Source organism: Gadus morhua, chromosome 9 (assembly GCF_902167405.1).
Source record: "Gadus morhua chromosome 9, gadMor3.0, whole genome shotgun sequence".
In the NCBI taxonomy this organism is placed as follows: domain Eukaryota; kingdom Metazoa; phylum Chordata; class Actinopteri; order Gadiformes; family Gadidae; genus Gadus; species Gadus morhua.
This window is the reverse complement of record NC_044056.1, coordinates 5,795,263-5,808,041: the sequence shown is the minus strand read 5'-3', so window position 1 is coordinate 5,808,041 and position 12,779 is coordinate 5,795,263. Positions and strand designations below refer to the sequence as shown.

The 12,779-nt window shown below is 45.0% G+C and overlaps 1 protein-coding gene across 4 annotated transcripts; it reads right to left on the bottom strand.

Annotated features, from left to right (window-relative positions):
* Positions 1–1,120: 1,120 nt before the first annotated feature.
* On the bottom strand, positions 1,121–12,397 carry LOC115551283 (forkhead box protein P2-like). 4 transcript variants are annotated; one of them, XM_030366936.1, is made up of 15 exons: positions 12,266–12,397; positions 8,813–8,897; positions 8,326–8,385; positions 7,464–7,572; positions 6,656–6,806; positions 5,968–6,063; positions 5,662–5,749; positions 4,578–4,715; positions 3,591–3,768; positions 3,335–3,405; positions 3,122–3,223; positions 2,758–2,879; positions 1,896–1,965; positions 1,356–1,462; positions 1,121–1,233 (listed from the first exon to the last, which is right to left on the bottom strand). In XM_030366936.1, the coding sequence occupies exons 2-15, from the start codon at positions 8,894–8,896 to the stop codon at positions 1,155–1,157; spliced, it is 1,455 nt and encodes a 484-aa protein (XP_030222796.1). In that variant the 5' UTR covers position 8,897; positions 12,266–12,397; the 3' UTR covers positions 1,121–1,154. The 4 variants fall into 4 exon arrangements, with proteins under 4 accessions (XP_030222796.1, XP_030222797.1, XP_030222798.1 ...); XM_030366937.1 differs by lacking the exon at positions 12,266–12,397 and adding an exon at positions 10,187–10,529; XM_030366938.1 differs by lacking the exon at positions 8,326–8,385.
* Positions 12,398–12,779: the final 382 nt, after the last annotated feature.

Sequence of the window (12,779 nt, the reverse complement as noted above, 5' to 3'; positions counted from 1 at the left end):
CTTGGCAGGGATGTTGACTAAATGTTGTCACCGCGCTGTGTTGAAAACATGTTGACTCGCGCGTCTCGCGATGAGTCTGTGGCACATCAAAGCCCCGCGTTAAGTGAAGCTGTTCAAGTTGTCGCTCGGCGCGCTAACTTTCAGCGGGTAAACACGGCGACGCCCGGGAGAGGTAATCAGAAAATGTCACCTAAATAGGCTGACAAGGTATCAAAGAGACCCTAAGTCTAACTCTTTATCAGCCCAGACAATTACTGACACTGATGCTCAACAAGAGGCTGAAGAAAATAAGATTTAGTCGCTTGAAATGTCGGGTGCTTTGTTGCGTTGTTTGCTGGTGAAAGATCTTTTGGTTTCCTTCACATGATGGGAGACAAGGTAGGGGGAGAATCGTGTTGGGAGGGGGATGGCGAACTCTTATAAACAGCAGCAAAAAAATGTAGTTATCATATATGATAACTTTATACTTACATTTACATTATTAGTCTTTATAGCATATAGATAGGCACCATATTGTAATACAACAGCCTTTTATATTTTAAGCTTGTGATATTTTAATGTTTTACACACAATATGTTTTGCAAAAATCAAACAACCACTTTAATGTGTAGCAAATACATTTATATATTGATTACAATTGAATAACCAACTTTGCATGTACAAAAAAACTTCGTAAATAAAAATTAACTTTTGAATTGAGGAACAATAAATTAATTTAAATGCATTGTACAATCTTAAAACAGTTTACAACGGCTGTGTGTGACAGATACACACTGCTCTACTCTACCCTACTCCCCGTAGAGCAGAGTTGATTAATTAGTTAGTTTGAAACATCTCCACATTGGTTTCTAGATACAAATACATGATAAGAACATTACAGCACACTGTACATATCTTCAGATAACTGTTTCTATCTGAAACTTCACAACATTACAGAATATATTATCAAGTGTTTAGCCAAGAGAAGTTCTCGCTGTGATTACTTTCATCAAACTGGTAACAAGCACATCCAGTTCAAAGGTCAAATTAAAGTCATCAAAATCCTCCAGAAGAATACAAATAATATCGATGATTACAGACTGCATCCCCTGCTGACCGTCAACGTATTTTGTTCACTTTGTTGTCTTTGTTTTAACATTGCAAGGGGTCAGGGGTCATTCAGGGTCGAACAGGGGGCTGGGTGACCCCAGATCCTCTTCTGAACTCAGCACCTCCTCCTTCATGAAGCGGGGTCTGCAAAAAAACACAGTGGGAAATGTTTTAAATCAATCCGGGGTTAGGGTCAGCTGCAGCTGCACACAGCGCTCCTATACTGTGAGTATGAAGGGTGTTTCCACAGGACTGCAGGCTCTTACTGCTGGCCTTGTGAGGGGCAGTGTGTCGTCTCTCTGTCCCTCTCACTGTGTGCCCCTGAACCTCGGATACACTGCAATCCAGGAACGGTCGTCTCAACAACGGCCGTCTGCAACGAGTGAGAGTAGAGTTGGGTAGAGTACAGTAGAGACGGGGAGTAGAGTAGATCAAGGTAGAGAACAGTAGAATAGGGTACAATAATTCAAAGTAGAAGTAGATTACTACAGAACAGGGGTAGACATAGGGTAGAGGAGAATAGGGTACAGTAGAGTAGAACAGGGTAGGGTAGCCAGAGTACAGCAGGGTATATGATAGAATAGTATAGTGTAGAATGGAATAGGGTAGAATAGAGTAGAAAAGGGTAGGGTAGGCAGAGGACAGCACAGTATAGGGTACATAATAGTAGAGTGGTGCAGAGTAGAGCAGGGTCTGCTGATAATGGTGATGTGGACAAGAGAAGGATAGAGTGCAGTGGAGTCCAATGCAACGCAGTGAGTGGCTGAAGCCCATGGACCAGGGGGACATGCACGGCACCCACTCACCTGTAGTCCCACACCTGAGGTCGACCCCACGGCCCGACTGGAGGGCACGGGTTTCATCGTAGAGGGAGTTCTGCCCGGAGAAAAAAAACCCATTAGAGAATAGGACAGTGGTGCTCGCAAATTTGAATGAACACGTTAATCAACACATTCTTAACATCGAATCTGATTCCAAGAAGAAATCCCAGAAAAGTTGGGCCAAATTACAAAGGTAATTTGTGATATTTTTTCGGGAGATTTTGTGATGTAAGAATGGTTAATGGTTCCCCTTTGGGAAGGAAAATCCATACGTTTACTTTAGATTATTTGAGCTTTGTTTACTTCCTGTTGGGTTATCTAGCCACCCCCTTTCTACCCACTGTTATCTAGCATCCCCCTTTTTTTTTTTGTTGTTGTTGGTTTTGTTCACCTTTTTCCTAGTGTGAACCGGTCAGAAGGCAAAAACTTATAACAAAGAAAGCAGTGACTCCCTGTTGCATACATCTACTTGATGAGAACACAGGCTTTTCTGTCCTTAAGGGCAACATCTCCCTCCTCCTTGATGTACGGACAATTTCATTGTGGGGATGGGTTGAAGCTGTGGTAGAAGGGTCTGTGAAATGGTATTCTGGGCTCACTCGGCTAGAGAGGAGACTAGTGTATGCATTGTTTAAAAGGATTATTATCTGAAACGTTTTTTTGCGTTTCAAATTCTTACCCGTCCTAGACCCAATATCCCACATAGGGCATTGCCACGACACCTTTAAGCCAGATTCCTAACCCTTACCATCTCCTTGGAGACATTCATCTAAATTCACTGTAGGTCACTTCAGTGTAACAGCCTCTGCTAAAGGAGCAAAGGTAAATGAAGTCCATGGAACGTTACCCTGTCAGCTTCTGGGACCTCCTCCTCTGGAACTCCACCTCGTCCACCGTCCAAACGGCCCCCTTCACGTTCTCCACCCGCACAAAGCATTTGTGGAGGCTCAGATTGTGTCGCACAGCATTCTGGGAAAATCCAATAAAAGCGACCATTCGAAAAGATGAGTTAAAGTCATGAAATCATCAAGAGTTATCCAACTAATAAAAATAATAATAATACATTTTATTTCAGGGCACCTTTCAAAACTCTAAAGGTCGCCTTGCAGTTAAGAAAAGCAAATACAATTTAAACAAGCAAATACAATTTAATTCGGATCATGAGGTTGATCACAGTTAGATCCTCAGGTTTTTTTGAAGGTTTCAGCTACCTTCCACGTCGCAGCGTTTCGCCGGAAATACGCAAACGTGCTCGTGAACCAGTTGTATATCTCGTTGAGTGTTAACTGCTTTTCTGATGCCGTCATTATAGCCTGGAAGAAATAAAGTTTGAGATCAGATAAAGCTCCCGGTATGACCGTAGGTCATGTGCACTCGTCAAGTATTATTAGTTGTGATTGACAGTATATTATATTAATATCTACCTGTCTTATCAGGGTTGCGTAGGTAAAAGGTGGTCTGATGTCAGTATGCCTGTACAGCTCAAACTCATCCTCTGAAAAGGCAGAAATAATTGGAAGTTTGATTGAAAAATAATCCAATGTATATTTCTCTTAGAACAAATACATTTATTAGGTAATGATAAGAGCTTTTCTGAATACTCAAAGCCACTTTACATAACAAGACACAGACAGTTATAATCATACAAGCGACAACATTTCGGAGAATGCATTTTTTTACCAGAGGACAAAGATGAGAGAGACGGACGATGCAATCTCCTCATGGCCCCCCAGCCCCCCAGTGTCCGTGTGGGGGACCCCAAACCCGACCCGGCCCCCCCCCGGGACGGAGCTCCGACAGAGGGGGCCGTCTCCTGGAGGCTGGGGCTGGGCGAGCTGCTGGAGACGACGGTTCTGGGCTGAATGAACACAAAGAAAAGAGAACAGAGGGGAAGTGAAGGGGAAGTGACCGTCAATCCCAGATTCGTTTTAAAGAACAGTTTCGTGCTAAAGATGCCGTCGGTGAACCAGACGGAGAAACAGGGTGATTGTCAACAGCGTGTAACGCAGCGATTGGATCCGCCTCGGAGTGTGAGTCCACTAATTTGCTTGGAAGAGGGAAGCCAATCATGGCTAATTACAGGGTGAAATTGTTTGGCGAGTTTTTGATTATGGAGCAGTATTTGGTAGATTAACCGATCATCAGTTATCCCATTATCCTGCTGGGTCTTTTGTGTCCTGTCTGAACACACACTCATCCGCAAACATCTGGCCACAACAGCTGGAAACCATGGCAGTGGCACTTTGAAGACATCCATCATCGTCCTCAAAGTGCGACGGAGCCGTGAGTATCTGCGTGTATGTTCACGAGGTATGGTTCAGTGTCACAAAGACGCAAAGTACTGATTTTAAAAGCAATAGCTGAACATTTTAAAATGTTTGTGACCCTCATTTCATGCATGTGTGTGTGGTCACAGCAACAACATCCATCATGTGGCCTATTACACACGAGTCATCGAACTGTGAGAGGAACGCGAGCCCTATGTGTTCAGGTGGTGTGGTGTACATGGTGGAAGAAAATAGGTATTATTTCAGTGGGGTGTGTTTATCACAAAAATAAGCCTCATCTCCGAAGAAGCATGGAATTCAATTCATGGCCAATTTGCTTTTTGCTTTCCCCAAGTTCTGTTGTCCATCAGAACTCCTGAACACCCTGTCCCAGCTCTACCTGTGGACTGAACGGGTCATCGGACGTTTCAGGTTGAGGCGGAAGAACACCCATAGGTGCTGCCAGAGAGGGGGCACCCAAAGGTGGCAGGTGCAGGTGAGCCATCATTGCCTGGAGTCGTTCCCGTTCTTTAGAAAGCTGTAGATGGTAGACAAGAAGGGCCGGAGTTCAGCAAGTTGACGGCCTTTAGCTATAAAATATTCCTCAGAAATCATGTGATCTTCATTCAATGGACCAAACGTGCCTTCACAGCCTTTTGATTTAATTTTGTCAAAACAAGCGGTGACAGTTAGGGGCTGATAAATCAAATAAGACTTTGTGATTGTTGTTCGAGTCATGAACATCATTTGAGCACTTTGATAGCGTTCCGCACTTTAGTATTTAGTATTTTTGGTCTATAAACTGAGGTAGCCGAGCATGGATGGGAACACTGCTTTTCCTGTCAAACAGCGTACGAAACATACTTTATTTCAATGTTTTGGATGCACACTGCATCTTCGTCGAAATCGAAGGCATCCCATAATTTTCGGATAACACCTTTCTCCGTCCAATGACGGTGGATCCTGAAATCTTCTTCTCTATAGGTATCTCTAGAGATTAATTTAAAAGTTTATTCAAAATTTTACAATATATTGTAATATTCAAAGATTGGGCCAGGCTATGCAAATGTATGTAATTAACTGATAGCCTAACAGAAAGAGGGACAGACGGACAGATGGACATAGGGAGGAGCAGGATTGATGGAGGTTAGGCATGACGGACAGACGGACATAGGGATGAGCAGGATTGATGGAGGTTAGGCTGGACAGACAGACGGACGTAGAAAGGGACAGGATTGATGGAGGTTAGACTGGACAGACCGACGGACGTAGGGAGGGAAAGGTTTGATGGAGGTTAGACATGACGGACAGACGGACGTAGGGAGGGACAGGTTTGATGGAGGTTAGGCTGGACAGACAGACGGACGTAGGGAGGGACAGGATTGATGGAGGTTAGACATGACGGACAGACGGACGTTGGGAGGGACAGGGTTGATTTGAGGTTATGATGGGCCGATGGGCAAATGAATGCCAGACCAGCTGACCTGGAGGTCTAACTGCTGGACCACCTGCATCTGGACTCGACACTGGGCGCTGGTCCGGTCGTCCAGGGTGTGTTCACTCACCAGGTGCCTGGGAACACAACATGGGGGGGTCTACGTGAGCAGCACAGTACAATGGAGAGTACCGATACTGACCAACTGGTCGCTGCACAAACCTTTGTACCAAGCAAAAGACAAACAACAAATGAACTGAAAAAAATAAAAACAGCTGTCAGAATTCAAATGAAAACTACAAGTAAGAAATTAGGTATTAATGGGGATAATGTTGAACCACATCAATGAACCTACTTGAGAAAGTGGCTGATGCTCTCACACACAAGCTCACAGCCAGGCCAGTTGCACAGGCCGTGAGCGTAGAGATGGTGTGAAGCTGTTTCACCGACACTGAGAGGAGGAGAGGGAAAGGACGTGTCATGGAAATGAGGGAGAAATCTGAATGAGGGTTAACATACACAACTTATAACAAAGGAACAAAAGACATCCCCCACATTGCATTGACATCAACATACCCAATACTCATATGGGGTTCAATTCCAGGTCTAAAAGGGTCTGGGTTTGATCCCCATGCCCGTAGAGAGGGCATCCATGAGCCAGAAGTCTAACCCTTACCTCTCCTTAATGAACTGTAAGTCCTTCAAATTACGAAATACAAGAAAAAGGGTTTAAGAAGCTCCTTGGAGTTGGAGGGAAATCGTGAAGGATTATTACAAACCGTGTATCATTTGATTTGGTACTAAACTTTTCTCCTTTGCCTTGTTGGTGGAAAAGTGGAAAACAAAACACAACAAAACAAAACATCGTCCCAAGGGGAATTAAATACGTAGTCTACCATAATAGCAAACAAACACCTCTGGCTTTTCAAAGAATTGGAGGAACCATCTTTTGTTCATAAAGAGTGACACATCTTTGATGTTTAGGAAAGGACAACAGCTGCGTGCTTGAGATCCCTTTAACACTGAGAACACGCGGAACGTACCATTCTGTAGGGAGTGGGGAGGGAGATCGCGGGTTGTTGATCTCAGTCGCTGGGATTTTGATTGGGTATGCGGGAAATGTGGTCCTGTCCTTCTTTGTGCTTTTATCTTCTCGTAGGCCGTTGATCAACTCCTTCCATATCTGGTGGACCTCTGTGGAAAAGAAATGCAATCTTTAACACCACCATAATACTAATGTAATATCTCTTATTATTTTTTATTCTTTATTATATTATATTATTACGTCCACCTTCCTGAAGGCATCCTTGATAACTTGCCTAAATAACCTCAACCAGCTCCTTAATGACATGAAGCTAATGTTCAATGTCAATACGTAAGCAAGAAAGAAGAAAGCCGCAACATCTGCTTAATCGTATATAGCAAAGAAAAATCAAAAGTAATTTTTTCCCTTCACTACTTTCCATTGCCAGGGCCCAGTCCTGTGTGAGTATATAGACGTTTTCACACATGTCCTCCGCATTTTTGCCACATTCGTATATCAGGAGATTTGACCCCGAGGGTGATTCACACTTGATGCTTTATATGCGGACATCAATGTCATTCAGACATCACTAGAATCAACGGGGGGTTTAGGGGTTGGGCTTGCAAGGGGCGGGATATGACGTAGGGTCTAAGTTTGCAAGAGGCAGGATAAGTGCGGCCGCTGTCACTCTAGTTTGTTTTGGTTTGACCACAGACAGCATGGAGGCCGAATGGGCCGAACTCATCGCAATCATCATGTTAGACCAAGGCAAACACAGACCACGACTCAAAGCAGGTCTGGGATGAACGGGGAGAGGAGAGGCAGACCTTGTGGGGCTGCTGGACAAGGGGGTGTCGGCCGCTGTAGACCCAGGAGCTGCTGCTGGTACTGCTGGAGTCGGAGGAGCTGCTGGAACATCAGCTGGGGTGAAGCAACCTGAGAGAGAGAGAGAGAGAGAGAGAGAGAGAGAGAGAGAGAGAGAGAGAGAGAGAGAGAGAGAGAGAGAGAGAGAGGGAGGGAGGGAGGGAGGGAGGGAGGGAGGGAGGGAGGGAGGGAGGGAGGGAGGGAGGGAGGGGAGGGAGGGAGGGAGGGAGGGAGGGAGGGAGGGAGGGAGAGAGAGAGAGAGAGAGAGAGAGAGAGAGAGAGAGAGAGAGAGAGAGAGAGAGAGAGAGAGAGAGAGAGAGAGAGAGAGAGAGAGAGAGAGAGAGAGAGAGAGAGAGAGAGAGAGAGAGAGAGAGAGAGAGAGAGAGAGAGAGGGGGAGGGAGAGAGAGAGAGAGAGAGAGGCAGAGAGACAGAGAGAGAGAGAAAAAAAAAACAGGAAGGGTCAGGGATATGGAATCTGTCTCCTTCACTCCCTCTTTCCCCATCTCTTTCCCTCCCTCTCTCTTTTCCCATTCCCTCTCAATCTAGCCCTCTCTCCCCGATCTGCAAAGTTCAAACAGCAGTGCTGTGGCATCAACCCTTCCATTGAGACCAAGTCAAAGACTAAAAGCTGCACAATAGTGTAGAGGTGATGGTTTGACCCCCAGCTGGTAGGTTCCATCCCCTGTGACCGCAGCCACCTGAGTATCCCTACATGGCTGCCTCTTTGGTTATCTATATACCGTCAATATTGGAAAACAATGCACTACTAGTAACACTAGTTACAATGAATACCTATTTGAGAGGTCACCAAAGTGATGTCATACCTCCTTAACCTTCTTGTGCGGCAGCTGAAGTTGTAGCTGAAGTTGTTGTTTCTTGTAAAGCTAAAAAAAAAAAGAGTGTTGACCGCAAAATGTAAAATGTAAGTCAATATAACAGAAAACAGTGTGGGCGCCGAAACACGATGGTAAATTGACTGCATTTATACAATGCTTTTTTGTAACCAGAGGCCAGCCAAAGTGCTGTACAATATTGCCTGACATTCACCCATTCATGCACACACCGATGGCGGCGTCAGCCGTTCAAGGCGACAGCCAGCTCGTCGGGAGCAGTTAGGGCGAGGTGCCTTACTCAGGGACGCCTCGACACTCCGGAACCGGGGATCGAACTAGCAACCTTGCAGTTACCAGCCAAGCCGCTCTACCTCCTGAGCTTCTCGCTACCCACAATCTACTGGCTCCCTCTAGTATTTCTTATGCACAGTTCGGTAGGACTCCATGGGCGTGTGTGTAGCTGGGCTCTGGGGAGTACCTGTTGGAGGAGAAGGGCTTGATGTTGGAGCAGAGACTGCAGCTGAGAGGCAGAGAGAGTCGGCTGCGCAGGCTGCGGAGACATCCTGTAGACACAGACAACCAGGTGGGACAGGGGTAGGGGTGTGCGACACTCAGTCAAAATACACCGGGTTTGATCCCTCATCCTGGAGTAAGAAGCCTAACCTAGCTTCGTCTTCATGATAATGAAGTCAATGTAGGCACAGTCTCTGGCACTGTTTAAAGGTGCTGTAGGTAAGATTAAAGAGTTATTATTTGTAAAATTGCACCTGGTTCGATTTTACACTGCACCTGCGAATCACAAGTATGTGAGGTACAACACTTATCATTGGCAAGGAAAGGATTGAGTTTTTTGGTTGTTTAGCTCCATGTTTATGCTCTCCATCTCTTTCAAACTCTTACCGATAGCAACTTTAAATGAATAAATCAGATAAATGCAAAATCAGATAACAAATGGTATTAAATCAAATCAGACTGAATAAACCCCTACTAGCATGAAATTAGATCTTTTCGGCTACACTGGAGAGAGTTCAGAGTAGCCTTATCAGAAGGTGAAGAATGCATTTTTTTTTTCTCTTCCTTTCTTTCTTTCTAATTATTGGAAAGAATGAACCATGGCGGAGGTCTGGGTGAGGAAATATTAGCCATGCACAGAGTACTAAATTAAAGACACCACACAGACACACAGACACACACATGCATACACACACAACGACACACACACAGAAACACAGAAACACACACACACACACAAACACCTGCATTAAACCCTCGACTGCAGATGCCCGCCGTCCAATTACAAGCGAGCGTTGTCGAGCGATTGTATCCACAGCCAGGGGAGGTTGTGTCATTGACCCCGGACGAGACACGCGATTGGCCGAGCAGTTAATTAGCACCACAATTACATGCTTGTTGTGACTCCTAATTGACGTTTATGGGTATTAATGCAACCACCCACAGAATATGAAACCATGTGCATTGCTAATAATGACCACGGTTCCCCAAGCCAGACGCCAATCTCTTTAACACAGGAGGACGTTGACCATTCTGTTGAGTCTGAGACAACTCCGGGGAATTGACACAGAGAAAATCACAGGTGGACTCTTAACACGTTGACTCCTTTCCAGCCATTCTTTGCAAAGCATTATCATTATAGGGTTAGGGCAAACCCTTGTGTGTATTATTATTGGTATTATTATTATTATCTGCTTTCAGGAGAAAAAAAAATGCCATATTGAATTTACTCTTTTTCCAATCAAATGGATGGAATTATATTATTTAAAAAATATAACAACCATTACTTAATGAAAATATAATTATTGTTGAATATTTTGAATATTTAAAAAAATCTTACTTCGGCCAAAGCCACACTCAACCATGGTTAACCATTGTACAACACACCATTTAAGGTGAGGTTGTCTCCATGTTGACATGGCTCCACGGGCAGGTGAGGACCACACCCACCAACGTATGATGGAGAACGGAGAAGGGAATACAAGTGATCAGAGAAGGAGACGGACAGAGGAGACAGACGGCCGGGGGCGGGGGGGCGTCGTGGGTGACTGTCTGTCCCCCCCCCCCCCCCCCCCCCCCGATTAAGATCACCCAGCACAGAATCGTGACAGACAACCATAAAATAATGTCGGGGTCGTGGTTATTCCCCTCTTACACACTCATCAACTTGGCACAATTATTCCTTCTCCTCCTCCTCTTCCTCACCCCCCCCCCCCCTCACCTCACCCCCCCCCCCCCCCCCCCCCCTTTCCACCTACTGATGACGAAAGACAAACAAGAGCTCTATGTGTCACCAGCCCCCCCCCAGTCCCATCCTCTGTCACCAGAGTCTGCCGTGCCTGCGTCCCGTCACGCAAACCCCCCCCCCCCCCCCACCCCCCCACCCCCCCACCCCCCCCCCCCCCCCCCTCCGTCGCTAGGAGGGGCTTCCTCCCCCGACATCTGTCGCCCCGACGCCCCTTCTATTTTCTGCACTCGTGAACGGGAGGAAGAGGAGGAGGAGGAGGAGGAAGTGGAAAATGAAGAAGATACTGTAACTGCTTATGCCAGAGTGTTGGTGTTCACTTTGTCACGCGTCCCCATTAGCTACTCTCTTTCCCTCTCACACTCTTTCTCTCTTACTATCTCTTTCTCTCTCTCTCTCTCTCTCGCTCGCTCTCTTTCTCTTACTATCACTTTATCTCCCTCACTCACTACTTCTTACAATCCATCTCTTTCTCTCTCTCTATCTCTCTCTCTCTCTCTCTCTCTCTCTCTCTCTCTCTCTCTCTCTCTCTCTCTCTCTCTCTATCTCTCTCTCTCTCTCTCTCTCTCTAACTCTCTCACTCTCTCTCTGCCTCTCTCCCTCTCTCTCTCTCTCTCTCTCTCTCTCTCTCTCTCTCTCTCTCTCTCTCTCTCTCTCTCTCTCTCTCTCTCTCTCTGACCCTCTCTCTCCCTCTCTCTCTCTCTCTCTCTAACTCTCTCTAACTCTCTCACTCTCTCTCTGCCTCTCTCCCTCTCTCTCTCTCTCTCTCTCTCTCTCCCTCTCTCTCTCTCTCTCTCTCTCTCTCTCTCTCTCTCTCTCTCTCTCTCTCTCTCTCTCTCTCTCTGTCCCTCTCTCTCCCTCTCTCTCTCTCTGTATTCGGCTTCTCTCTCTTCTTGCATGTGTGACTTAGAAGACTATTTTTATTTATCCCTCCATTTCCACCCATAGGACTCAGAAGAGGGTAAAGACAGAGCCAAGAGTCTGCTAAAGTATTTCCTGATAAAAAAAAAGAAGCGAAAAAACACCAGATATGAGGTGGCAAATCATGAGAGGGTTAATAGCGACAATTTCATGGGCATAAGAGACAAAACACTAATTAACTCACTCAAAGTTAAAAAACAACGAACAGGTAACCAATAAACAGGCAACCAATCAATACACTGGAACAACCAACATGTGTACAGTTTCAGACTTTCCACAGTCTTCCCACGGATAAGAACAATTCATGGGCTGTAAATAATTGTTATACAGCAGAATATACTATGCATGCATTTGTGGTTAACTATAAATAAAAGGTGCCTTCATGCTGCATGCCATTTGTGGCTGATATAAGACTTGCAATGCTAGTTTTTGTCTGTAAATAATTACCCATGTATGCATGGTGTTTGTCAAACACAACCTTCGAGTTTAAAGTGGTGTGTGAGGTAACGTGTATGCTACACATACAAAAGCAGCATTACAACGTATACGCACAATGAGTATGCACCACATATTGCGGACATTTCACAAAAACGTGAGAACCGACAAACAAATACACAGACATAAACAACTTCACTGAAGGTAGAAAACTTTTCAAAATGACCACAGAACACAATCAGCATAATAAAATAAACTTTTCTGCAGCCCTTACAGCCACTCTGCCTGTCATAAGAAGTGAATTATTAAAACACTAACCTTGTTGATGAATAGAAGTCTTTGCAGGCAGTAAATTGTGTGCTGCTCTCTCTCTCTTTCTCTCTCTGTGTGTGTGTGTCTCTCCCTCCTTACGTGGGTTCTTCTCAGTGAGGAAGAGTAACGGGCTGACATTAGATGTGCATGCACCTGAGGGGGCGGAGCCACTGAGTCCAGAGTGACAGCTGATAAGCGCAGAAAGACAACCATTTAATGAGGAGGCTCCACGTTTTCAGCCTGTTAACACTAACTAGGTAACTAGTCGCCAGGTGACTTCGAGAACAGACGAGTTGGGAATTTTGATTCACATTTTTAACCAGTGCTCCCCAATTTAATGTGTTTTATATTTGTAAAAAAGATTTTTTAGTAAATACATAAATAACAACAATGCTTATTTATCTATCACCTTTCATGCAATAAATTAATTTCAAAGTGCTTTCAATTCAAAAAGGCATAAACAAGCAATCGTTGATACAATAATACAATATAAATACAGATACATAATACAATTTAGAAC